Below are 24,659 nucleotides of genomic sequence, written 5' to 3'. Positions count from 1 at the left end.
ATTTTAGATTTTTATGTAGGCTCTTGACTCTCTCAGGAAAAGAGGAGAGGGGGGATTTAATGGCCTATAGGGCAATGTGGTCAAACCCTTACTTTTAAAGTTCTACATGACTTAAGACCTCGATATCTGAAGGAACACCTTCTCTCACATGAACCTTTCTATGCACTAAGATCATCCTCAGAGGCCCTTCTCTGGGTATACCCACCTTCTGAGATTAGGTCTCAGGGAGAAGGCCTTTTTGGCTGTGGTGCCCTGCCTGTGGAACACTCTGGTGCCAGCTCTTTGGTCATTTTGGTGCTGAGTGATTATTTTTTTCTTTTCTCAGGCTTGTTAATCTATGATTGAATTGGTTTTTATATTGCTACTATGGTTTTTATGTTTTTCCTGTCTTGTTTTAGTGTTTATCAATGTGTGGAATGTTCTAACTGTTTTAAATTGCTTTTATAACATGTTAGCCATCCCGGGAGCAGCAATGCTGAAGGTAAGGGATGGAAACTGACCGACGGCCAGACAGATAGATAAATAAAGTAGCTGACATCAAGACTAGTGAAGCATTGGTGCTACAGGAGAAGCACCAGTGTAGCATCAGTGCTTCTGAAGAGTTTCAGACTAATGCCACACAAGCTTGCACCGGGGGGGGGGGGGTTGTATGTGCTGAATTTCTCCACTTCCCTTTTTTCTGGAAACACTCTGTGCTACCCACAAATATGCCTCTTATGGTTGTACAACTGTCAGGGACACATTTTTGGGTGGCACTGAGTGCTTCTGGAGGAAGGGGAGATTGTCAACATCCCCCCGCCCCCACTGTATGAGCAATGGAGTTGAATTAGTTGAACTCTTTAGAAGCATTGGTGCCTCGTTGGTATGAATGTCAGCCAGTGTGCCACACATCCAAGTCCTCAGTATGAGACAGCATCACTCTCATACACACGAGGGTATGTATGAGGTCCTCTGTGCCATGGAGTGGTTTTGCTTAAGTCTATTGAGCAGGAAACATATGGTAAGACAGGCAGAAGGCTTATATGTTATAGCCAGGTCCACAGGCCCTCCTGCTCCTGCCTAGGCATTGCAAAAATTCTTGCTGCCTATGCCACAGGTTAGCCATTGATGAGTCAGGGCAACCAGCCTATGTCTACAAGAGATATTTGCTCATCAACAGGCAGGATGAAATAATGTATCAAAAAGGAAAAAACGTAATGGTTGTAGCATGATTTGAATATAGATCTGGTCTTGAGGCATGAAACATATACTTGAAATGTATTTGACCTAATAAACAACATGCCAGTGGTCCTTTGAGATTCCCTGTCTTGTGTTTGCACTAGTGCCTGTCCTTTCTTTATTTTAAAAACTAAAGCAGCAGAAGTATTAGGCTCTGATCTGTTCACTTGGATGTAACATACTGATTGAATGATTAAGTACCATCAAGTCAGTGTTAACTCTTAGCGACCACATAGATAGATTCTCTCCAGGATTATCTGTCTTCAGCTTGGCCTTTTAGGTCTCTCAGTGGTGCATTCATTTAGTAGGGATGTGCACGAATTGTGATTTGACACACGATTCAGAACACATCCCCGGCCCCTTTAAAACAGAAGAGAGCAGGTGCATACCTGCTTCTCTGCCACTCGCTGCCACTTCCTGAATTGGTGGCGCTATCCCCAGCTGGTTATGCACACTGGTGTGCTGTCACCCAGGAGACTCAGGAAGTGGGAGCAAGAAGTGGAGGAGCAGGTATGCACCTGCTCTCCTCCATTTTAAAGGGGCTAGGGATGTGTTCCGAATCATGTATTGAATCACGATTCATGCACATCCCTACTAATTTGAAACAAATTTGTTACAAAGGGGATAAAGTAAAGTTACACTGCATTATTGAATAGCCAACATTCTGAATTTTAAAGGCAATGCTAATTTCCTAACTTATTAATAATTATCAATTTACTGCAATCCTAGGCATGCTTACTAAGGTGGAGGTCCCACTGAACTTAGTAAGACTTGCTTCTAAGTAACTGTGTTTAGGATTACACTGCACAGGGCCTAACTAAGGGTATAAAATGTTGGACTTGTACCATACCTGTTTCAAAGGGACTTCCACTTCTTTGCTACAACTACTGTTACATGGAACATCTTTGTTATTTAAGCTCTCAACAAAATGAGAACATTTTCCTGAGGCATGCTTTTGCTGTGCATACTGTAATTCCTGCCATGAAAAGAAGCCATACGTTTCGTTTATTACAAGCTCATCTATATGTAATATATGTAATCATTAAATGGGATATATTACCAAAAGAATTAATAATATAAGAAAAAGAATAGACCGTTAAGAAAAAGCTTCCATTCTTGACTCACCCTTACTCCCCACCACCCAATCATGGTCAAAACTGAGTTCGTGCTATTCCCTCCTAAACTTCAGTCACCACCTTGATTTATGAGAATGCAATCCTTCAACCTGTTATGGATGTTTACATCAATGAACTTTACTGAGTTCCAGAGCATGCAGTTATGTGCACAAACACAGCCTACTGTTGTTTAAGGCATCACAAACTTCCCACATCTACAAAGCAAATACATATTGCTTAGAAATGTTTTAGTGAGAAAGAGGCCATAATAAAATGAGAGGAAGTATTTCTACTCAGCAATTGTTGTCTAGGATGCTACTGAAAAACACAAATATCTGGTTTGTGAGCAACCACTGCAACCACACATATATCCTTTCATGAATTCTTAATAGGTCTAATGCTTGACCAAAGTTCCCAAAAGGCTTAGTCCCAAACAATTTTTTACCATCTCTGGGCTCCAGTTTGCCTGCTTTCACCTCTTTTGTTACTGTTTCATCTTCTGTTTATTTCTTCCTGTTTGTATCTATGTGTGCAATGGTGAAAATAATGGGAAACATCCAGACTAGTACTATGTGTGGAACTCTTCCACTAGTGTAAGGAGGGAGAAGCAATTTTTGCCTGTCTCCCTTTTCCTTCTGCAATCTATACCCCACCTCCCAAAATCTTACTCTGAGGGTCCCTCAACTACTTGCACAAGTACTAGACTGGATGCTAAGCATTGTTGTAAAAAGATAATAAGGTCATTCACATGACCTTAAGGGCTGGGGAAGGCTGAGGGGAAGGCAGGAGCAAACTTGCTCCCCTGCCCCCAATCCTCCCTGCTCCTAGCCCCACCCTGCCCCACACCCACACAATCAGTGCACAAGCATTCCTGGAGTGGCGAGGAGGATGGTGGAAACCCAACTACATCCTCTGGAATCCCACAATGCACTGTGCAAGGAGCACAGTGATTTGGGAAATTCCCCACTGCCTGGCTGCTCCTTCCACCCAGTTTTATGGAAGCTCGGGCTGTCAGCAACCCAAGCTTTCACACAACTGGGAATTGAGGTTGGAGGGTGTGTGCATGTTCTACCTCACTGGTACAAAACCCAGGCTACCTGGCAGTGGAAAACCAGGTTTGGTCCTGATCCTGGAAGCTCTCACAACCTGAGTACAACCTCAATGAGAACAACCTTAATGGCCGACATCCCCCCTAACCATTTTGTTTATTGCACACCAGGAAGAAGTGTCTTTGCAACAAACCTCGTCCTGCAGAGCTGATCATGTAAGAAGGGGAGGCAATTTTCACTTATATATATTTCCCCTACAAGTGCCTCCACTCCAGAGGGCTGCATGACCTCCAGGGCTGCATGACCTCCAGAAACTCAAACCAGCATGCACAATCAGCTCTGTGGGGTTAAGGAAGTGGCCCACTGTAGGGACACTCCTTCCCAGCATGCCATGCAGTTAGTGGGAATGTCAGCCAATAATTTCACTAACCATTGTACCTATTCATCCACTTGCCACTTTCTTTTAATCAATTAATATAGTATTCATCCCTCTGAAAACACTCCTTTTAATCACAATTATGAACAATGCATCTATTCCACACCCCCAAAACTCCTAAATTGTTTAATTGTTTTAAAAAATAAACTAATTAAACATTTTAGGAGTTTTGTAGATGTAGAATGGATGAATTGCTCTTATCATCATTTTGATTAAAAGGAATGTTTTGATCTTATTTTTCTTGTTTAAAAGCTGGTGGCAAATTGGATAAGAATAGATGAATCAATATGACGGTTGATGAAATTATCTTTTTAAAATAAAATTTTATCATGCAAATTCTAACATACAATTTTAGTGATAAGCTCCCCAGCAGTTCTTTCTCCCTTCCTCTCACTGAGGGAAAGGGTGAATAGCTAGGAAACTCCCTGCTTTGGGTGATCCTGGCAATTGGGAGAGAAGCATCGAGCAGAGGAGCAGCCATCTCCTTTGCCCTAATTTTGACATAAGAAGCATGAACCAATAGCCTCTCCAGAAATGCTTCACTGCAGGTCATTGACTCCAAGGAAGCTCCTCCAAGCTTGTAGGAATCACAGGAACCCCAGGGATTCTCTTCAGACATCTACACAGTGTGCCACTTCAGTGTGCTGACTCCCAAAGCAAATATGGGAGTAGAGGGGTCACGGCACAAAACTAATGTTTAACTTTATGTAATTCTTAACCACAAGGGGTGAAAGCCACTAGCTCAGATGCCCTTCAGACATAGAAGCAACTGCAAAGAGCTGCATTTCTCAAGCACTCAGTGATAGAAAGACCCATGCAGTTTGCTCTGCCCATGTGATTGTGTCATTCAATTCAAATCCAACTCCCACCCTCATGGGATCACTGCATGGGAAAGCGGCTCCCACATCACTGTTTCTATATCTGAAAGGCACCTCATATGGCTTTTAGGAGCTTTTAAAAAGGGACAAGTGAGGACCTGAAACAAAATGTTGCATTATATCCCCGGCTCCTAACAGGAGTGCTTCTGTTCAGAGCTTCAACTGGCCTTGAACAGGAGACATTTGACACTGTCTGGCTGTCACTTTCCTATTTTCCCCTCCTGAAACCTCCCTCTGGCTGGCTAGCAGCCCAAACCTTAGCACTTTACTGCTATGTAGTCAGGGTTGTGTGGTGAGGGGGTTTCTGGAAAGTGAGAAAAGGAAAAAGTGTTCCTTTTCCTTTCCTCCCTCCTAAAAGCTCCTCATAAAGCATGGGGAAGAGAGCTTTGTAACCTTATTGCATGCATCCTCCCCATCCTAATCCACTCTAGAGGATACAATAAACTGTTAGGGTTTAAAAGCAGGCAATTCCCCACCATCACATTTCCTCTCCATTTTTATTTTCCTTCAGCTGATGCCCAAAGCATTCTGTACATTCTGGAAGCAAAGGATGTTTTTGGTTTCTTCAAAGCTTAGGTTTCTCAAATTCTCAGCCTAACCTACTCCACAAGGTTGTTGTGAGGAGAAACCTAAGTACGTAGTACACCGCTCTGGGCTCCTTGGAGGAAGAGTGGGATATAAAAAGTAAAAATAATAAATAAATTTAATAATACTTCTGCACAGCTAGGGAGTTTTCCAAGCATTCAGAAACCATTACTTGTGGGTGGCTTTGTTTCACTTCCAAATGGACAGGAACATGGTTACCCAAGCTTGTTGTTAAGAGGAAATGATTAAATACATTTATAGAGAAAGGTAAGAACATACAAGCCCCTTGAACTGCAAAAAGAGGCACTTTTAAAAGTGGTGATTCTCTTATATTGAGCAGGAGGAGAGCAACTGGCCCTATCCAGTCCCAGGTTTCCAATGTCCTTCTAGTGACTGATGCCGGTGTCTACCTTATGTTTCTTTTCAGAGTGTGAGACCTTTTGGGACAGGGAAGCATCTTATTTATTTTTCTGTGTAAACGGCTTTGAGAACTTTTGTTGAAAAGTGGTATATAAATATTCATAGTAGTGGTGGTAGTAGTAGAGCTTCAGGGCGAAGAGCCTTGCAGGGTCAGGCCCAAGGTCTATCCAGCCCAGCATTCCCACAGTGACCCACCAGATGCTTCTGGGAGGCCCACAAGCAGTAGATGAAGGCATGTGCCCTCTCCTGCTGTTGCTCCCCTGCAACTGAGATTCAGAGGCCTCATGCCTCTGAGCCTGGAGGCAGCCTATAGCTATCAAGACTAGTAGCCACTGATAGACTTGTCCTTCAAGAATTTGTCAAGCCCCTATAAGAACACACCCTATAAAAGGTTGATGTTCAGAGGCAGTATCCTACAGAATCAGATGCTGGATACAAATAGTGGGAAAGCAATCATGCTCAAACCTTGTAAATGATCTTGCATGAGATCTGGCTTGCCTTTATTGAACACAGAAGGTTAGACTAAGCAGTTCTTGGCCTAATTCAGCAATGTAATTTCTTATTTTCTTGCAACCTCTACTAGGCTGGTTTTAGACATCCTTATTACTGCTGGCAAGTGCTCACTGTTCAAAAGCCCTAGTTAGCACGTAAAGTACTAACTAGAGAAATAAGATAATGGAGGTGCCAAGGGGAGGTGATCATCTCAGTGCTTTTCCAGCTGTGCATATTTCTCTCCTTTTTACAAAGAATTACTGTCACACAAGATAGCAAATATGGCAGAGTTTCAAAATTGCCATGTAGGAAGATATCCCCCAAACTTTCTTTCTCCAAGTTAAACGATTTCAAGCTCCTTCAACTGTGAAACATTTGGCTTAACTCCTTAAGTCTCCTTACACTGTTGCTAACGGAATCTAAATAGATGTAAATGAAAATAATCACATATACTTTCCCCAGTCTGTCTCTGCCTCCACTTTCTCTTTTGTTGATTTGAGATGGAGAGCCCTTTGGGACAGGGCTCTTTGTGTAAAGCACCATGCACATAGATGACACTATTTAAGAAAAAGAAAAATAACAACCTCTTCCTCTAGATCTTACATTCTAAACCTTCTAGTATATTTGCTGCTTCTCCTTTAATATCTCAAGCTGCCTCAATGGTGTTGGAAGAGACACAGAGGAGAAACTGATACAGTCCTCACATTGGAGCAATACTGAGTTGTACACAGGCAGCTGGGTTCTAGCATGGCATCAGAGTGATTACTGTAAAACAGACATAGTGAAAGTACAGCATGCATAGTGCACTGCACGCTCCTTTCCACTCTCCAGTCCAGAGCTGGGCTTTTGTACAGCTTGCACACAATGTCCTGTGACCAACAGAGAGAATTTGGCATACTCAGGGCAGGCTTGCTCAGAGCCAGGCGTGAAGCCAATATTATTTGATTTTTTTAATTGTTAAATTTTGATACTGCCTTTCAGTAAGACAATCTCAAGGCAGTTCACACAAAAGCTAACACAAGACTACAAAAATCACAAAGACTACAAAAATAATTAATATATTAGCTAAAATATAAAAATACAGATCTGATTAAAAGATTTAAAAACAAGCACAATATAACCATAAAAGATACATAGCAGCAGCAATAGAAACAATAATATAAAAGCTTGTTTGCTTACTTATTTACAAACTACATTTATACATTGCTCTTCCTCCAAGGAGCCCAGAGCAGTGTACATGGTTATGTTTATCCTCACAACAACCCGGTGAGGTAGGTTAGGCTGAGAGATACGCAGCTGGCCCAGAGTCACCCCATGAGTTTAATGGCTGAATGGGGATTTGAATTCAGGTCTCCTTGATCCTAGTCCAACACTCTAACCACCACACCATACTAGCTCACCACATACTCCAGTACATACAGCACAGGGTGGTATGCCAACGTTCTAAACCAGGCATCCCCAAACTGCGGCCCTCCAGATGTTGCTGAACTACAACTCCCAGCATCCCTAGACACAATTTTTTGTGGCTGGGTATGCTGGAAGTTGCAGTTCAGCAACATCTGGAGGGCCGCAGTTTGGGGATGCCTGTTCTAAACTGTACTGACATATTGCCTATAAGAGTAGACCTCATTACCTGTGTTGTGAGCTGGTACTGAAGATGTTCTAAAGCTAAAAGACGGTGCTTAGTCTCTCTGGCAAATTCCTTAAGACAGAGGGTACCAGGGAAAGTGTGATCTTGAGGCTGATTTGAGCTCTTGGCATCCTTAAATCCTATTAATATAACAACATAAATATGTGACAGTATGGCACCTAACTTGGCATTTTTAACCAAAGGCACCCTTTTGCCAACAACCAACTGCTATGCATGACAGTTTTTACACAGCATGGCAAGGTCTCAGTGTATAACATTAAAGAGATGTGTAGGAACTGAGTCTGGGAATATCTTTTTCAGGCTATGACCTTTACATCTCAACTCCAGAGGCTGGGCCAGAGAACTCGAACTTTAAAATAAAATTCTCTTACAAGGCATCTATTTTGACTTCAATTTTGTTATATAATAATGTCATTCTGCATTGTTTCCTATTCCCGGCGGGGTAGGGGAACGCAAGCATTTATTCCAGGAGGCCTTATAAATACTTAAAAGTACACAAAAGGGCTTTTTGCTGTTATGCAACATTCAGTTGCCACCTTGACCTCCTACTGCCAGTACTGAAGGTCTCCATTGCCAAGAATGAGCAACAAATACTCTGTTCATGTTTTATCCGGCTATCTTTGATGTTTTGGAGCAATTGTGCTCTCACTCACTAACACTTCATTCTCAAGTTCAAATTGGGACCTCTTAATCTCAGCAATGACTAAGTCTACACCCAGCACTTCAGACTCCTAACTCTCTCCATCTTAAGAGGTTGAGTCCCTCATGTTAGAATCACCATCTTTTTGCCCAGCAAGTTTACCTCCTTTAGAAGCTGCTCCAAGTTCTGCTCTAAGTCTGTTTACCATCTCTAGTAGTTGTTGCTTCTCTTTGCTCAGGCTACAGATCTTTCTCACAGCTTCTTTCAGTTTACTTTGCAGTACTTTTGCACGGTTTCCTGTATGTTGATAGGGCCCATCACCTGCCCCCAAGTCAAATAACTTTTGCTTGAGCTGCACAGAATTGTCCTGAGGCCTCTTGGTCACTAGATTCTAGAAGAGCAACAGAATAAGGATGTTTCCAGATCAATATCAATGAAGTAAAAAGTTTTGACAGAATGTATATTTCATCATTTATGGAAAATGTCATGGTTGAAATGGCAGCCTTCATAGCCAGAAACCACAGAACACATCACAATTCTGAATAGGTTCATTTAGCAAGACAAAATCATTCTACTAATCAAATAATTCCTATACTACATGCCATTCAAGGGACTGAAGAGTGCCTTGAAAAATAAAACCACCATCTTGGATGCTTCCAACATCTTATGGCAGTTAATGAAACTGATTTGGAGTGTTGGTTGTGCAGTCCGGACTAACCTTTTGGGCTAATATGGAGAATCAGTGAATCTAGAGGGAGCAGTTCACTACAGTGTTCAATTTGTGCAAAGATTTGGTCTGGAAATAATGACAGAGATTGGAATAAAGTGCAATCAGATTTATTAAGGGTAATAAGGTTACATGAATGCAGAAAGATTGATTAATCAAGATAAGCACTACAATATTAACTAATAAGACGAATAAGGCTAATTTAAATCTCCCAAAGAGGCATTTTAGCTTGAGGTCTGAATTAAAGTCAGCTCAAGTCTGGACCAAGAAAAAGTCTTAGAGAGCAGCTTTAGACTTTAAAGAGAGCAAGGAAGGAGGGAAGCAAGAGGGTTTGGAGCATAGGCTGGTTGTAGCATAGGGTGGTTAGTGTACCTGAGTCCTTCCTGTGGGGCATGTCTGACACCCTTGATACTCAGCAGGTGCTGAGGGACCTCTCTGCAGGAACAGGCAAGAACATGGGATGCAGAGGCAAGTGTGCCACTTGCGAGCCAGGAAGCCAGGAAAAGTTAAAAGGTGGTCTGATCTCAAAATACTAGCTCCTTGAAGCAGCCAAGCATGGTGCACAGGTTGGACATGGATATGGGTCCAAACTGGAGGCTGGAAGCAAAATGGGCACAAGGTCCAAGGCACGGGCAGATGGAATGGCCGATGCCAAGATACAAATACACAGGGTGGTGGTTCTAGGAAAAATGCACATGGCTTGATGGTGTTTGGGATACAAATAGACAGAAACCTGCCCTTGGGCCATACACGGATCACAGCTCTTTGCTGATGAGGATGACAAAGGTAGTGGACAAAAGAATACATGTTATCCTGTTCAGTCCTGGGTGGGTATGCTTTGGATGCACAATGGAAGTAATGGTTTGAGTGAACCGCATGGGCTAGGGTGAATGAATGGATTTAAAATTAATCTGTTCACCAGGAAGATCCTCCAGGTGCAAGATAAGAATTTCTTTAGACACTAATGACCCACATCAGCCCATTAGTGCTGGTGATTGCTGGGTGGGAGTGAGACTGCTTAATCTATAGAGGCAGGTAGCCCTGATAATGCCAACAATGGAAGTTTTAACTATTCCTTAGGAAATAGTTACTTTGACTTGCATCTGCCTAGCCAAGCAACCTCTTTTGTGTATTTACACAAAGAGGAGCTATGGAGCACAGTCATGTGTTTGTACTTTTGGCCTGCGGATTGCTACCCCAAGCTGCTTATGTCAAGTGACTGACTCAAGCATTTGCCAAACACGAGCAATTGAAGGGAAGCTGCACACCCGTGAGTTCCAACCAAGATGGAGTCTGCAAGCTTGCATATCCAAAGTACAGATTAGGGTGCTTTTTGGAGCCCCCCGCGTGGCTGTTCTCTTAACATGGCTCTCAGAGCAGGGAGGCTCCATGTCTCATTGATTGCCCCTGTACCAATATATGGGCAGTAATATGATCACAAGAGAAGATGTAAGGACACACCAGAATTTCATAATGGAGTCATAATCACTGACAAGTAAGTAGAATCCCAGAAACATTGATATTGCCCAGAAAACACAGTCCCAACCCAGATAGCAAATTAAACACAAACCCTTTGCATTACTGTTTGAACAAACAAAAGCACTATTTACATCAGAACACAGTTATTTTCTTAGAAGACACACAGCAAATCTATATAACCAGCAGCTTTGTTTACCTGAAGTTCTTTTAATATCATTTATTGTACATAAACTTTGTGATCTAACAAATGATTTGGTGCACAACACACAAAATCTAGAGAAACCATGAAAAAAGGCAACTAAAACAAGACTGGAGACAAAAATACAGATCATGATGCATGCACCCCCTGATTGTGGTCAGAACTAGATGTGGGCAAAATGATACAAGTTTCAGAAGTCTTGACAAAACTTCTGAAATAATGGCAGTTTGCTGGCAATCTGAAGGAAGAAAGTAGGAGAGATTCCTATCATGAATGGGATTCAGGCTTGTTGGTCATGCAGGTTTGCAACCTTGAGATGCTCCTGGATCCACCATTACCCTCAGATGTCTAGATTGCACCAATGGCTAGCAACATGTTTAATCAGCTTCCACAAAGTGTTCCTTTTTTCTGAGCATATATCTGCACCAGCTTGTTTTCCCCATGATACGTCACTGAAAATTACAGAAGGGACTGGTAGAATTTGCGACCTTACTCATCTCTGGCTTCTAAGTAATGCTTCACTGCACAATTTCTTCCCATAGAAGTCAGTATTTCATTTAAGGGATACTACCCTTCCTATATTTAGTTAGTCACATGTCTTGCAACATCCCTCATTCTCACCATTGTCTTACTTTATCAAAGCTTTTTTTCCTTTCCTTAATAAATACATACAAATAAAGCTGATTCTATACATTCACCATTTACCATTTTAAAAAGCCACAATGTTAATATATTCTGCTAATTTGGGGGAGAGGGAGGAATTGCTTAAGACTTTGAACAATCTTGGCTATATGCTCCCATTAAGATGTTTCAAGGTCCCTCCCCCTTTCCATTTGCATGTTGAATGAAAATTAATACTGCATGCATGGGTTCAGGAATGTCCAGGCATAATTATATATTTCAGCAATATTTAAATATATCAGTTAAAACTGGAGTCTACAGTTTCAAGAGTGTTAAGCATATATATCATTGCTGGAAGGATTAGTACCAGGACAAGGGAAAAACGAAAATGAAAATAAATGCAACAAATGGCTCTAGTGTACACATCAGATTCAAACTCAGCAACTCTCATCTAACCTATAAATGTAAGGCTATACTACTACAATGAATTATAAATGGTGGTGTTCAAAGCTTCAACAAGCTTTGAAGCTTGATCAAAAACTTCTGCTGGTGCAGAACACAGTGGTGTGTTTCCAGCAGAGGTGGATTATTGGAAGCCCACTACAGCAGCATTTTAGCACACTCCCCATTCGCTTCTAGACACAAAATGCAAGTTGCTAACTCTGTAGGGAAAGTAAGTCTAACCCACCTTCCCTGCAGTGCGCTCTGGAGCCCTTTTCACTGCTCGTGAGAAGGGGCTCCTTGTATGGGTTAGTTTTTGGTGATCATGATTAAATAATACTTTTCGGTTGATACAGTATTTCATATTTAGTTGATATCTAACTAAACAAGCTAGTTTTAACAAGAACCTTTTACTGGAGATGTCTAGTATGGGGGGAAAGTGGATTTGAGATTATAGCAAAGCAAAATAAACCTTGTTCCATCCCTAACAATTACTATTAGCCTCCTATAGTATGCTGTAGTGATACAAGTACAACAAAGAATCCTGTAGCACCTTAAAAAAACAAAACACATTTATTTAAGGTGCTACAAGACACTGTTGTTTTTGCAGCAACAGAGCTATCTCTAAATACATGATGCAAATACAGTTGTTGATATACATAACAAGATGCTGTATTCAATATCCCCTTTGTACCATCTCCAAAGAAATTAGACCAACCTTTTTACCGCTGTGGGTCATGAAAGGTAACATCCTATCCTATTAGACTGAATAAGTGTGTCGTTAATCCACACAGAGCAGATACACATTGAGTCACAGTGACGCCTAGTGGAGGTCTAATAGCAGGAATATATTTTAACTCCTTTGTTGCAAATTATAATGCATGCAGTGACAGAATACAGAAGACCTTACAGCAAATTAAGAATACTTGTTTCATTCAGAACAGAATAAGGTCCTATTCTTATGCATTCATTTACCATTATAATTGTGTTATGTTGGTGAATACACACACACACACACACATACACACACACACACACACACACACACACACACACACACACACAGAGTCATGATGCTAATTATCTCTGTATTTACCTACCACTTGCACGTCTTGTGTTCTTACAGAATCCTCCTGAGGCGCTCTGACTTCATGTTGTCTCAGTGCAGTCTCAGGAACAATTTCATCTAGATGCAATGTACCTGAAAGGCAAAGAGCAAATAAAAGCAGATGCTCCCAGAGCTAACTTACAATGCTAAGTCTTAAGTCCAAACAATTATTTTTTAAAATATACATGCCATAATCTACTCAGACCTGGGGTTATTAATGTGGGTCCATTATGGTGAAAAACTGATTTGGTATGTTGCACTTGATTGATTGCTTGATTAAGAAGTGCCACGTTGGTGTTGACTCTTAGCAACCACGTAGGCAGATTCTCTCCAGGATGATCTGTCTTCAGCTTGGCATTTAAGGTCTCTTGCTGGTGCATTCATTGCTGTTGTAATTGAGTCCATCCACTTTGCTGCTGGTGGTCCTCTTCTTCTTTTTCCTTCCACTTTTCCCAGCATTATGGACTTCTCGAGGGAGCTGGGTTTTCTCATAATGTGTCTGAAGTATGATACTTTGAGCCTGGTCATTTGTGCCTCCAGTGAAAATTCTGGATTTATTTGTTCTATGATCCATTTGTTTGTTTTCCTGGCTATCCATGGTATCCTCAAAAGTATTCTCCAGCACCAAAGTTCAAAAGTGTCAATACTTTTTCTATCTTGCTTCTTCAAAGTCAGTTTTCGCATCCATAGAGTGTCACGGGAAAAACCATTGTCCGAATGATTCTAATCTTTGTAGGTGTAGACATCTCTACATATCCTTTCCAAGGCCTTCATTGCAACCCTACCAAGTGCTAGTCTGCAGCATATTGCTTGACTGCTGGATCCTTTACTGCTGATGGTCGATCCTAAAAGGCAGAAGCTATCCACCAATTCAATGTCTTCATTATCCATTCTGAGGCTGGTTGCTGTACTTGTAGACATTAGTTTAGTCTACTTCACATTTAGTTGTAGTCTCATTTTTTCACTGTGCTCCTTGACTTTCATTACTAGAGCTTGCAGATAATCCGCATTCTCAGCTATCAGAGTGGTGTCATGAGTATAGCGCAGGTTATTGATGTTTCTTCCTCCAACTTTAAAACCACGCTCATCTTCTTCCAATCCAGCTTCTCTCAGTATATGTTCAGAATCAGCATATAAGCTGAATAAATAAGGAGAAAGTATACAGCCTTGTCTTACTCCTTTGCTGATCTGGAACCAGTCTGTTTCACCATGTTCTGTCTGGACTGTGGCTTCCTGTCCTGTGTATAGGTTTCTCATGAGAACAATGAGATGTTCTGGGATGCCCATTTTCCTAAGGATATTCCACAGCTTGACATGGTCGACGCAATCGAAGGCTTTTCTATAGCCAATAAAGCACATATTGACTTCTTTCTGATATTCTTTGGCTTTCTCAATTATCCAGCGTGTGACAGCAATGATGTCTCTTGTTCCTTGGCCTTTTCTGAAACCAGCTTGAACATCTGGCATTTCCCTTTCCACATAGGGCTCTAATCTGTGTTGGATGATCCTGAGCATTATTTTGCTAGAATGGGAAATTAAAGATATTGTGAAATGGTTTGTGCAATCTGTTAAGTCTCCTTTCTTTGGTTTGGGTATGCAGACTGACCTCTTCCAATCTGTTCTCCAGATTTGCTGGCATAGTTTGGTTAGAATCTTGACTGGTTCTTCTACTGTTGCTTGCCATATTGTTGTAGGTATTCCATCAGTTCCTGTAGCCTTCCGACTCGGTAATGACCAGAGTGCTGATCTAACTTCATCTTCCTGTACTAGAGGTTCTTGCAAGTAGGGAATATCTTCTAGTATCTTGGATGTTGACATCCCTGGGGAATGGAGCCGGCGGTCAGGCTCCATGCCTGCTTCCCCCCCATCCCGGGCATGCCTCCTAGGGGCTTGCCTCCCCACAGGGGGAAGAAAAGATCTCGATACAGCCCTGCCAGCAAAAATCCGGCTGACGACAGCGGAGGATGCACTGGAAAAAAGAAACAGACCAAGCTCGTCTTCTTCCTCCCTTTATCAGAAGCAACAGCAGGAGATGTGTATGCTGTGAGTGCCAACAATAGATTTATGGCTTTGGGCACAGAGCCCCCCCCCCCCGACAAAGAGGCTTCTTCATGCAAGCTGGCCACTAAACAAGGCATTTCCAAGCTGCCCCAGAGGGCTGCTCTTAGTAGCTCCTCAGATCAGAGAGAAAATGGCCCAACACTTTCCAGCTACACATCCTGCCCCTTATCTGGTTCAATCACTCAACAGCTCAGCAACACCTGCATTATCTCAGCAGAAAGTCTGATAGCCATACTTGGCAGGATAAATTTCATTACTGAAAATCTGGACAGTCTGAGGCAGGCTTTTGACCAATTTGCAGCCCAGAAACATCAAGGAGTTAAAGACACTTCGGAGAGAGCCGTCATTAACCCCCGACCAGCCCCTCTCTTCACTTCTGTCTCCACTTCTTCACGTAAGATGATACCATGTTCCTTGGGAAATAATAGTCTGACAAGTTATCAGCGTGTGCTCCCAAACAATAAGTGTGTCCTTGAAATTCCTCACAGTGCTTGTCATAGATGGACAAACCACAAGAAGATCACTCGCTCTCTGTCCTACTTTTCAAACTCTCATCCAGAAAGCATTAGCCTAACCTCATATCACTATTCTTAACCTTCCAAAATGCAGCTCTGGCGACAAAATTGACACACCAGCCAGATCACTTGTTCTTTCATGACTACAAACTTACTCGTGTGTTTGCAGACTCGGTAATTAGAGACCTCATCTCTGGTCAAGAGATTGACACCCCTATCAATAAACCCATCAACTCCAAGGACTATAAATCTCCTAGCTGTGGCAAAGACAAGCAAGCTAACACAAAGCCAACTGGGGAATCTCAACTGTATAAAATCATGCAAGGGGAACAAAACCATCTTAAAAATCAATTGCTCGAAGCCAAAAAAACCCTGCTGGCTCTAGCCTCGCAATCACGACATGGGGAGAACAGCACACTAACAGATTCAGACTCTGATGTAGATATCCAACTCCCCAAAGCAGCCCCAAATCACTCCAGACATGCTTCTGTTACACTCAGAGTAGAAGAAAACTGTCAGTACATTTGGCAGTTCTATGCTCAAGCTCTGAAAGTGGTAGTGAAATGGATGATGCAGAGCGGCTTTCCATCAAGCTCACCACCACCAACTGTGAGTGGCCTTCCGGATCATGTGCATTAGTCCTGCAGACACCTGGCAACACAGATAATGTGAAATCTTCTCCACATATTGCAGCTCCTTCCCTGGAAGGTGCCCAGGAAGAAACCACCCTGTGGGGCAATGCGCCCACACACCCCAGCTGTCTTCAAGAACCCTCTCTCATGCCTGGAACCCTCCCACGCCATAATGTGGGCAAAGGATCTCTGCCAGGGAGCACTGCCTCGCAAGAACTGCACCCTGGAATGTTATTTGCCAATGATCCACACTTTGACAAGGTCACCGCACTGCTGACCTCAGGCAACCTGTATGAGACATCCACTCTAGGGGCGGGTCTCCATGCCCCCCCTCCACAACTTGAGGAGCCAAGACACATTGAGAAGCCAAGAGACATCCCTGGGCGTCTGTCCTGCCCCAAACTCCATTTGACCCCCAGCTTGAGCCACGACCAAATGGAAGACGAGGCTCCTTCAGGGCAGTCGTCACATCAGAAGCAACAACATGTGCATACACCCTTGGAAGCAGGCCGACAGGCAGAGGTAGAGCCCCCCGCACCGGCCCCACTGATCCAGCCCCACTCTGTAACCGAGGATACCAACACACAAGCCATGGATCCAGAAACTCTCTCTGATAGCAATCCCCCCTCAGACACCTCTACCACGCCAACCCCTTCAGAAGGCTTGATGGTGTCACACGGACCTCCAACCCAACCTGCCGATATTTCCTCCCAAGGAGGTCCAACATTCATAGAGGAGGGTGCCCAAGAACTTGAAAGTGTTCCACCTGCCACACAATGACATCCAGAAGACCAGTGTAAAGTTGGACTCTTAACGTGGAATGTGGCAGGCTGGAATTCCTCTATCTCGGACCCCTCCTTCAGAGTATATCTCACCTGCCATGACATGACATGCCTGAGCCAGCGTGGTGTAGTGGTTAGAGTGCTGGACTAGGACCGGGGAGACCCGAGTTCAAATCCCCGTTCAGCCATGAAACTAGCTGAGTGACTCTGGGCCAGTCACTTCTCTCTCAGCCTAACTTACTTCACAGGGTTGTTGTGAAAGAGAAACTAAGTATGTAGTACACTGCTCTGGGCTCCTTGGAGGAAGAGTGGGATATAAATGTAATAATAATAATTATTATTATTATTATTCTGATTCAGGAATCCTGGGCCACTGGGGACTTAATACTCAATGGTTTCCACTCATATACCATTTGAGGTGTACCTGGGGATGGCCATGGCAGATACAAAGGCGGCCTGGGCATGCTTATTGCTACCTTGCTGCGCGCATCCTCGAAACTGCTTCCATCACTCAAGCAATATGCTATGGCAGTTCTGGTCCAATTCAGCTGATGCAAACTGTTGATAATCAATATCTATCTCCCTCCCGAACACAGGAAGCCACAGGTCAGAGCAACGTGGACTGAACTTGAAAACTACATAGCAGATCTCCTTCTTTCCAATTCTGATGCATCTGTGGTGATGGGTGGTGACCTAAACGCCAGGCTGGGCTCTGACGACCATACCTTATACACTCAATAGAGCCCATCCACCCAGCCCCAAGGCAGACGGGCTTCCTCTTATCTGTCTCTCTAAGGACCAAAGGTCAAATTATGCGGGTCTTTCTTTGAGTCTAATGACCACCAGACTTAACCTCTCCATTCTGAATGGCTCATTTGAAAATTATCACCCCGCTGAGTTTACCTATCTCCAGAATGAGCCTGATTGATTACTTTATCACCTCAAGGAACCTGCTTCCTTTAGTGGAGAGTTTTGAGGTTACCCCCAAATTTGACAGCGATCATCTTCCCATTTCGCTACTCCTGAAGCCTTTCATTTATCAGTTCCACATAGAGATCCACTACAATTCCTCCATATCCTTGGCAGAAGGAGCATACTGCCCCGCTAAATGGTCACCACAATGGAACAAGTGCTAAGAGAGCTACTTGACTCTGACCACCTGCAGTGCATCCAATCATCCCTACTAAATAATGCCCCTACTTGTGCACCTTTGTAGCTCTACAATGCCCTATTCCAGGAACTACAGTAGCTCCTCTCTCATAAGAACCAAGAGCCTCATGCACAGTGTCAACCAGCCTCCAAGCAATGGTTTGATAAGGATTGCGTTAATGCCAAAAAAGCCCTTGCCAACACCTATCAAGTCTATAAATCTAGCTCTTGTCTGTGGGCTGCACAGAATCTTCTTCAGCAGAAAAGACAATACAAACTTCTGCTGGCCCGTAAGAAAAAAGAGACCACGAGAGAGGACTGGATGGGACTCATTCAGGTCATTAGATCCAAAGACTCTGCCATGTTCTGGCGTCTTACAAAGCACTCTCCCAGCTATGGTCCAAATCGCTTGGATTGTCATATTCACCCAGGGATCTGGGAGAAACACTTTTGTGATTTATACAAAGACCCTGCTGTCGTTTGTAGAAGCTCCTCCTGAGCCACTGAGAATACTCCAGCATGGGCTCTGGTGTCAGCTTCAGAGATCCACAGTCTAGTCGCACAACTAAGACCAGGAAAGGTTCCAGGTGAGGACCTTATTCCACCGGAGGCTCTTAAAAACAATCTGGACTGGTGGGCCCCTATCCTGGCATCGCTCTTTACCTATATAGACACGAATGGTCAAATTCCCAAGGACTGGGAAGTAGTGAGCCTTGTCCCCATATTTTAAAAGGACAAGAAGGATGATCCCGCCAATTACAAACCCATCAGTTTGCTCAACACCATCAGCAAACTTTATTTGAGACACCTATATGGGAAACCTAGGGACTGGCAGGAACAGGAAAATCTCCTTGCTGAGGAACAAACAGGGTTCTGGAAAGGGTGCTCTACTATTGATCAGTGCCTAGTTCTACAGCATCTCATTGGGAAATACTCCTCCTGCAGGGTGACCTCACTTTATGCCGCCTTCAAGAGGCGTATCTAGGATGGGGCAGGCATGGCACATGTCCTGGGCGCCACTTGAAGAGGGGGCGCCAGTGCCACTGCTTCCCATACAGCAACGGAATGGGGGAGCGACACCCGGCTGCCCAGCCCAGCCTCCAGGGGTGCCTTCCCGCTGCCATCACTCAGGCTCTTGCTCCTTGAGGACTTCTTTGCTGCGCTCCTAGGCAGGCGCACCAAGCCGCGTCACTATTTAAAGCTGCCCCAACGGCTGCTTTGGAAATTGTATTTCCTCTTTCACGGATGTGTTTCCTGGCTTCAGAGGGACTTGCTGCTTGGGGGAGAGGGAGGAGAGGCAGAGCGGCGGAGCCTGGCAGGAGTGGGGCCTTGAGCAAGGCTGGCTCAAGAAAGAGACCTTGTCCCCCAAAGCGCTGGGAGCTGCTGGGCTCATCTGGTTCCCTGCCCTTTGCTATTCTTCCTTGCAGACTCAGTTGGGGAGATTTTGTTCAAAGAAGGCAAAAACTAGGATTGGGGCTCGCTGGGGTCCAGGGTGCAAAAAGGTAAGGGTGGCACCTGAGGCTCTTTTCTGCTCGCTCCTGGAGAGGACCCTGCCAGTTAACTGTCAAGGTTGAAGAGGAAGGGGGCGCTGCAGGTTGCGTCTGCCATCCTCGCTCATGCAGTGGCCGCGCCTTCCTTTCCAAGCGAGCGTGTGCAGAGGCCACCATCTTCAACCTCAGTTTGCAACCAGCTTTCATTCAGGGGCTTGCAAAGGCAGCAAAGCAAGCCCTTCTTGCAAGCGCTGTTGTGGCCTTGTGGCACCTCTCAAAGACAAAAGGCATGCACTGGCCTCAGCCAGGTGTGTGTTGCACCAGGTCCGCCCTCTTTCTTTCTGCCTTCTGCAGAGAGAAAGGCGGGCACTGCACAGCTTTGTCACCGGCCTGCTGAGCCTTGCAACCCTGTTCACATTTGCATGGGAACCACCAGTAGTCCCCATTAATTTGGTTAGTAAACGAGCGAGTTGCATTGATTAAACAGAGCTCCTCGCCAGCCAAGCACAGCTTTTTGCAATGCATTCTTGCCAGACTTATGGGAGGGGGGAGTATTGTTTAGTTACGAGTTGCGGGTGGAGAGACATGGAAAACTTCACAGCCTTAGACGTGTGAATCATCGACACTGTATTCTTCTTATTTCCATAGCGCTCTCACTTTGGCTCGAGAGAGTGCACATGACTTCTGCTCATGCCCTCCTGTCCTGCCTAAACGTTGGCGGAATGCCTTTTGGAAAGGGGCTCTATATAGTGCTGCTAAGTTGCGGTGTCTCGCTCGCGGCAGTGGCAGAGTTTGAAAGGAGAAAGGGGGAATGGACTCTCGTTGCGAGTGCGGCTCTCGCTCCTTACCTCGCAGTGCCCACCCTGGCAGGCCCTCGCCACATGACACACCCTAAGGCCACCACTTCCTCCCACTTCCCAAAAGGCTCTGAGAGCGAGCTCAGCCTCCTGCTGGCTTGTCAAAGGCTGGTTGCTTTTTAGAAGATTTCCACCGGGCAGACCTCCGAGGGTAAGGAAGTGTAGTGTGATGCTTTCAGAACCCTAGGCATCTTTGCTTGACCTCTCTGCTTCCTTGGCACTGAAATTAGGCTCAGCATCACACGAGGAAGCCCTTCTCCCATTCTAGAATTTGCAAATGGCACTTTAGGAAGGATCCCCCCTACCCCCCCACAGCAGGTTGTCTTCTTAAATGCGGGGGGGGGGGTTTTAAATAAATTGGCTCTACTAATTGGTTATTAATTCCATTGCGTGTAGCCTTCAATCGTTGCAAACCAACTTCAAAAGCAATGGTGTATCTAGTCCAGGGATAGGTAGAACACGAAAAGCAGAGCTCTGCTCCTATACTTTGCAATTACACTGTAGAATTCGATCCGTAGCAACATTCTTTCTTTGCCCATTGATGTGGGGTCGATACAGTGTATTTGTTGTTCTGAAGAAACTCTATTGAAAACAAAACCAAAAAATTCTGGAAACTACTATTATATTAATTTACTAGTATTTTTAAGCCCGTTATGATAACGGGCGCTAGCTTTCTATCCCGTCTTTTCTGTCTCTCTCTCTCTCTTTCTGTCTCTTTTTCCCCCCTTGTCCCCTCTCTCTTTTTGTTTTTGTTGTTGTTGTTGTCTCTGTTTTTGTTCTTCCTTATTTTGCTTATACTTTGGGGGGGGGGTTGTGTGGATGAATAACGGCCAAAATGGCCCATGAGAAGGTGGCCGCCCCCGCCTATCGCCCTCCCGCGCACCCAGCTGCCGGAGCCCACCTTACCCGCTCCAGCCCGAAGGAGAAGAGAGGAACTCGGGAACAGAGCTACTCTCTGTGTTAAGCTGCTGCCCATACTGTCGCAATGGACGCAATAGGCGTCCTTTGCGTCCATAGCGGCAGTTTGAGCAGTGACTTAGCACAGAGAGGAGCTCTGCTCGTGAGCTCCTCTCTTTTCCCTCGGGCTGGAGCGGGTAAGGTGGTCTTCGGCAGCTGGGTGGGCGGGAGGGCGATAGGCGGGGGCGGCGACCTTCTCATGGGCCATTTTGGCCCTTAATCTTTTTTGGGGGGGAGCGGGGAAGGTGATTTTGGGCAGCTGGGAGGGAGGGTGAGCAGGCGGGGGCGACGGCTGTGAGCGGGCGGGGGCCTCGTTGGCGGCTTCGCCGCCACCTCGGCCAGCTTCCCTGTCCCCCGTCTCGGTCTTCCCCCGCCGCCATTGCCCTCGCCTTTTTCAGGGCGGCCGCTTCTGGTTGCCTCGGCCTCCTCTCGCCGTGCCGCAGCTCATGGCCGAGGCGGCGGCTCCGCCGTCGCCTCGGCCACTTTCCCCCGCCGCCACACACCGGCTAATGGCCGCCCGTGGCTGTGGGACACTGGTGTCTGCAGTCCTGTGTCCCTTGGGCTCTTCTGGGCCTGCGCTTTGCGCAGGCCCAGAACAGCCCAGGGAGGCAGGGACGCAGATCCCCAACATTCCAAAGCCACGGCCACTCACTTAGCCTTTTATTATATAGGATAAAGCCTATGGAGTCCGACAACATAGACACAGAATAAAGTTATCTGAAAGATGGGTGTCAGATGTTTGGACAGGGGCGCAATTTCAGTGCTTGCCTTACGTGCTATTTTCCGTAGATAGGCCTCTGCCACCTTCATTGATATCAATGCAGCATTCGGTTCCATCTCACGTGTCAAACTATGGGAGAAGTTGGAGGCTTCCTCCATTGACCGGTGTCTGCTATATCTTCTTCGCACCCTGCATCTGGATACTTCACTCAAGGTGAGATGTAGCCTGCAAGGCCACCTCACAAGAGCTGTACTAACTCAGAAGGGCATCAAACAAGGATGCATTCTGGCCCCACTCCTATTCAGTTTCTACATTAACCCTATGGTGGGCCAGCTCAGCAATCCAGATTTTTACCCTCCTAAACTCATGGGGAGAAACATTGCCATCCTGTTATATGCGGATGATGCAGCCATCCTCTCAAGGACCCTCAATGGCCTTAGAAGAGCACTGAGGGCCCTGATGTTGTACTGCAAGGAGGAAAGCCTGGAAATTAACTATCACAAAACTAAAATCATGGCCTTCGCCAGGAGGCCCAAGATCCACTCCTGGAGGATCGAGGGACATGAGATTGAACAAGTTGCACATTTCAAATACTTGGGAGTAGTTTTTCATTCTGGTGGCTCTAGAAAAGCTCATGGAGAACACGTGGCTCTAAATGCCCACAGAAGCTCCTCTGCCATTCTCCAATTCCTGCGGACAAGAAGAGGCCATTATCTACTCGCAGCTCTTAAACTGTTCATAGCCAAGCCACTAGCTCACCTCCTCTATGGTGCACAAATGGGCCCTTTCCCCAGTATTGCGACTCTGGAACGTGTACAATCTAAATTCCTGAGAGCAGCACTCCATGTTCCGAGATGTGTCTCCAATGCCACTTTGCACCTGAAGACAGGCCTGATCAAGATTGAGGCTAGGGTGTGGGTGACCACCACTCTCTGCTATTGGCTCAGACTATCCTTTTACCCAATTGGTCTTGCCCCCCTAACCTTACACGATGATTACCAATCTAGTTGGATTCAGACAACTGAGGCAAAAATAGCTACATTAGGCCTCCCCCCCCGACCTTGCTCAACATGGACTACGATCAGGCAAAAGCAACCGTCAAACAGCGCATTATAGACACTGAGCGCCAAACTGACCTCAGCAGTGATTTCATATCACTGATGGGCTTACTCTGCCTCTCAAGCAGCATACAACCACAGTCCCTAACCACAGAAGGGCGTTCACTTTGGCTCGCTGCCATGGCCTCCCCTCGGAAGTACTGGAAGGCCGCTACAGAGGGACTCCATTTGCAGAGCGACTATGACCCTGTGGATTAGGGCAGATCGAAACTACTGAGCATGTCCTCCTATACTGCTCGTTCTATAGAGACATTCGTGCCTCTCTCATCCTTCCATTGCTAAGCAAGTACCCAGGTCGTCCGAGCCAATTCTACAGCTCCTTGCTACTCTCTGAGTCTAAGCCTGCCATTACATACAGCGTTGCCAGGTACTGTGTGGCTGCGATCAGCATTCATCAGTGGATGATGCGCAGTGAGCCCCTCCTCCAGCCTTAATTTGACACTCTGTGACTCTGGGCAGGCCCTGTAATTGTTCACATGCCTCCTCTTTCTACTGCTCATACCCTCAATTTGGCGGATTTCCAGTCTTATTACTCAGGATTTTATATATTTCTGCTACCTTTTAACCTTATTACAATGTTATGCCTTCTTTTATGCCTTTTATTTCTACTATCTCTCAGGCGTTGAGGTCCTCATGCATACTATTTTAGTAGTTTTAGTATTATTAGTCCTTATGTTCTTAATTTTAATTTCTAATTTCTATATGTAATCCTTTTTAATCTAATCTCACTTTTAACACGTAATCACTCTTACATTTTAACATTGGCTTAGTATTTTTAGTATTTGTATATGCATTATTTTATATGCAAGCACTTCTTTTACCTAATCTTACTCTTACTATGTAATTACCCCTATACTTTATGCCGGTCTGAGACCGTAATAAACACTGATTTGATTTGACATCCCTGCTGTACCGATTTTCAGTATACTCCTTCTATCTCTGTTTGATCTTCTCTGAATCAGTTACTGTCTATCCTTTGGCATCCCTTAACATACCAATTTGAGGTTGGAACTTCCATTGGAGTAGAGAGATCTTTTGGAAAACTTGCCTTGTTTTCCCTTGTCTATTTCCATCCTCAAGGTCTTTACAGAGCAAGCATGGTGTAGTGGTTAGAGTGCCAGACTAGGACTGTGGAGACCTGAGTTCAAATCCCCATTCAGTCATGATACTTGCTAGGTGACTCTGGGCCAGTCACTTCTCTCTCAACCTAACCTAATTCATAGGGTTGTTGTGAGGAGAAACTTAAGTATATAGTACACTGCTTTGGGCTCCTTGGAGGAACTTAAGTATGTAGTACACCGCTTTGGGCTCCTTGGAG

General features: G+C 44.8%; 1 protein-coding gene across 8 annotated transcripts in view; it reads right to left on the bottom strand.

Moving 5' to 3' along the window:
- The window catches only part of CCDC57 (coiled-coil domain containing 57), a 137,549-nt gene that overhangs the window by 24,018 nt on the left and 88,872 nt on the right, over positions 1–24,659 (bottom strand). For all 8 annotated transcript variants that reach the window (XM_053304116.1, XM_053304118.1, XM_053304120.1 and 5 more), the window contains 4 exons: positions 13,052–13,152; positions 8,647–8,875; positions 7,827–7,963; positions 2,069–2,194 (listed from right to left, as the gene is read on the bottom strand). In XM_053304116.1, coding sequence (XP_053160091.1) covers positions 2,069–2,194; positions 7,827–7,963; positions 8,647–8,875; positions 13,052–13,152 — 593 coding nt within the window. The remainder of the gene's footprint in view (positions 1–2,068; positions 2,195–7,826; positions 7,964–8,646; positions 8,876–13,051; positions 13,153–24,659) is intronic.

Source organism: Hemicordylus capensis, chromosome 2 (genome assembly GCF_027244095.1).
Source record: "Hemicordylus capensis ecotype Gifberg chromosome 2, rHemCap1.1.pri, whole genome shotgun sequence".
Taxonomy (NCBI): domain Eukaryota; kingdom Metazoa; phylum Chordata; class Lepidosauria; order Squamata; family Cordylidae; genus Hemicordylus; species Hemicordylus capensis.
The sequence above is the reverse complement of the archived record's forward strand: the minus strand, read 5'-3'. Positions and strand labels throughout refer to the sequence as shown.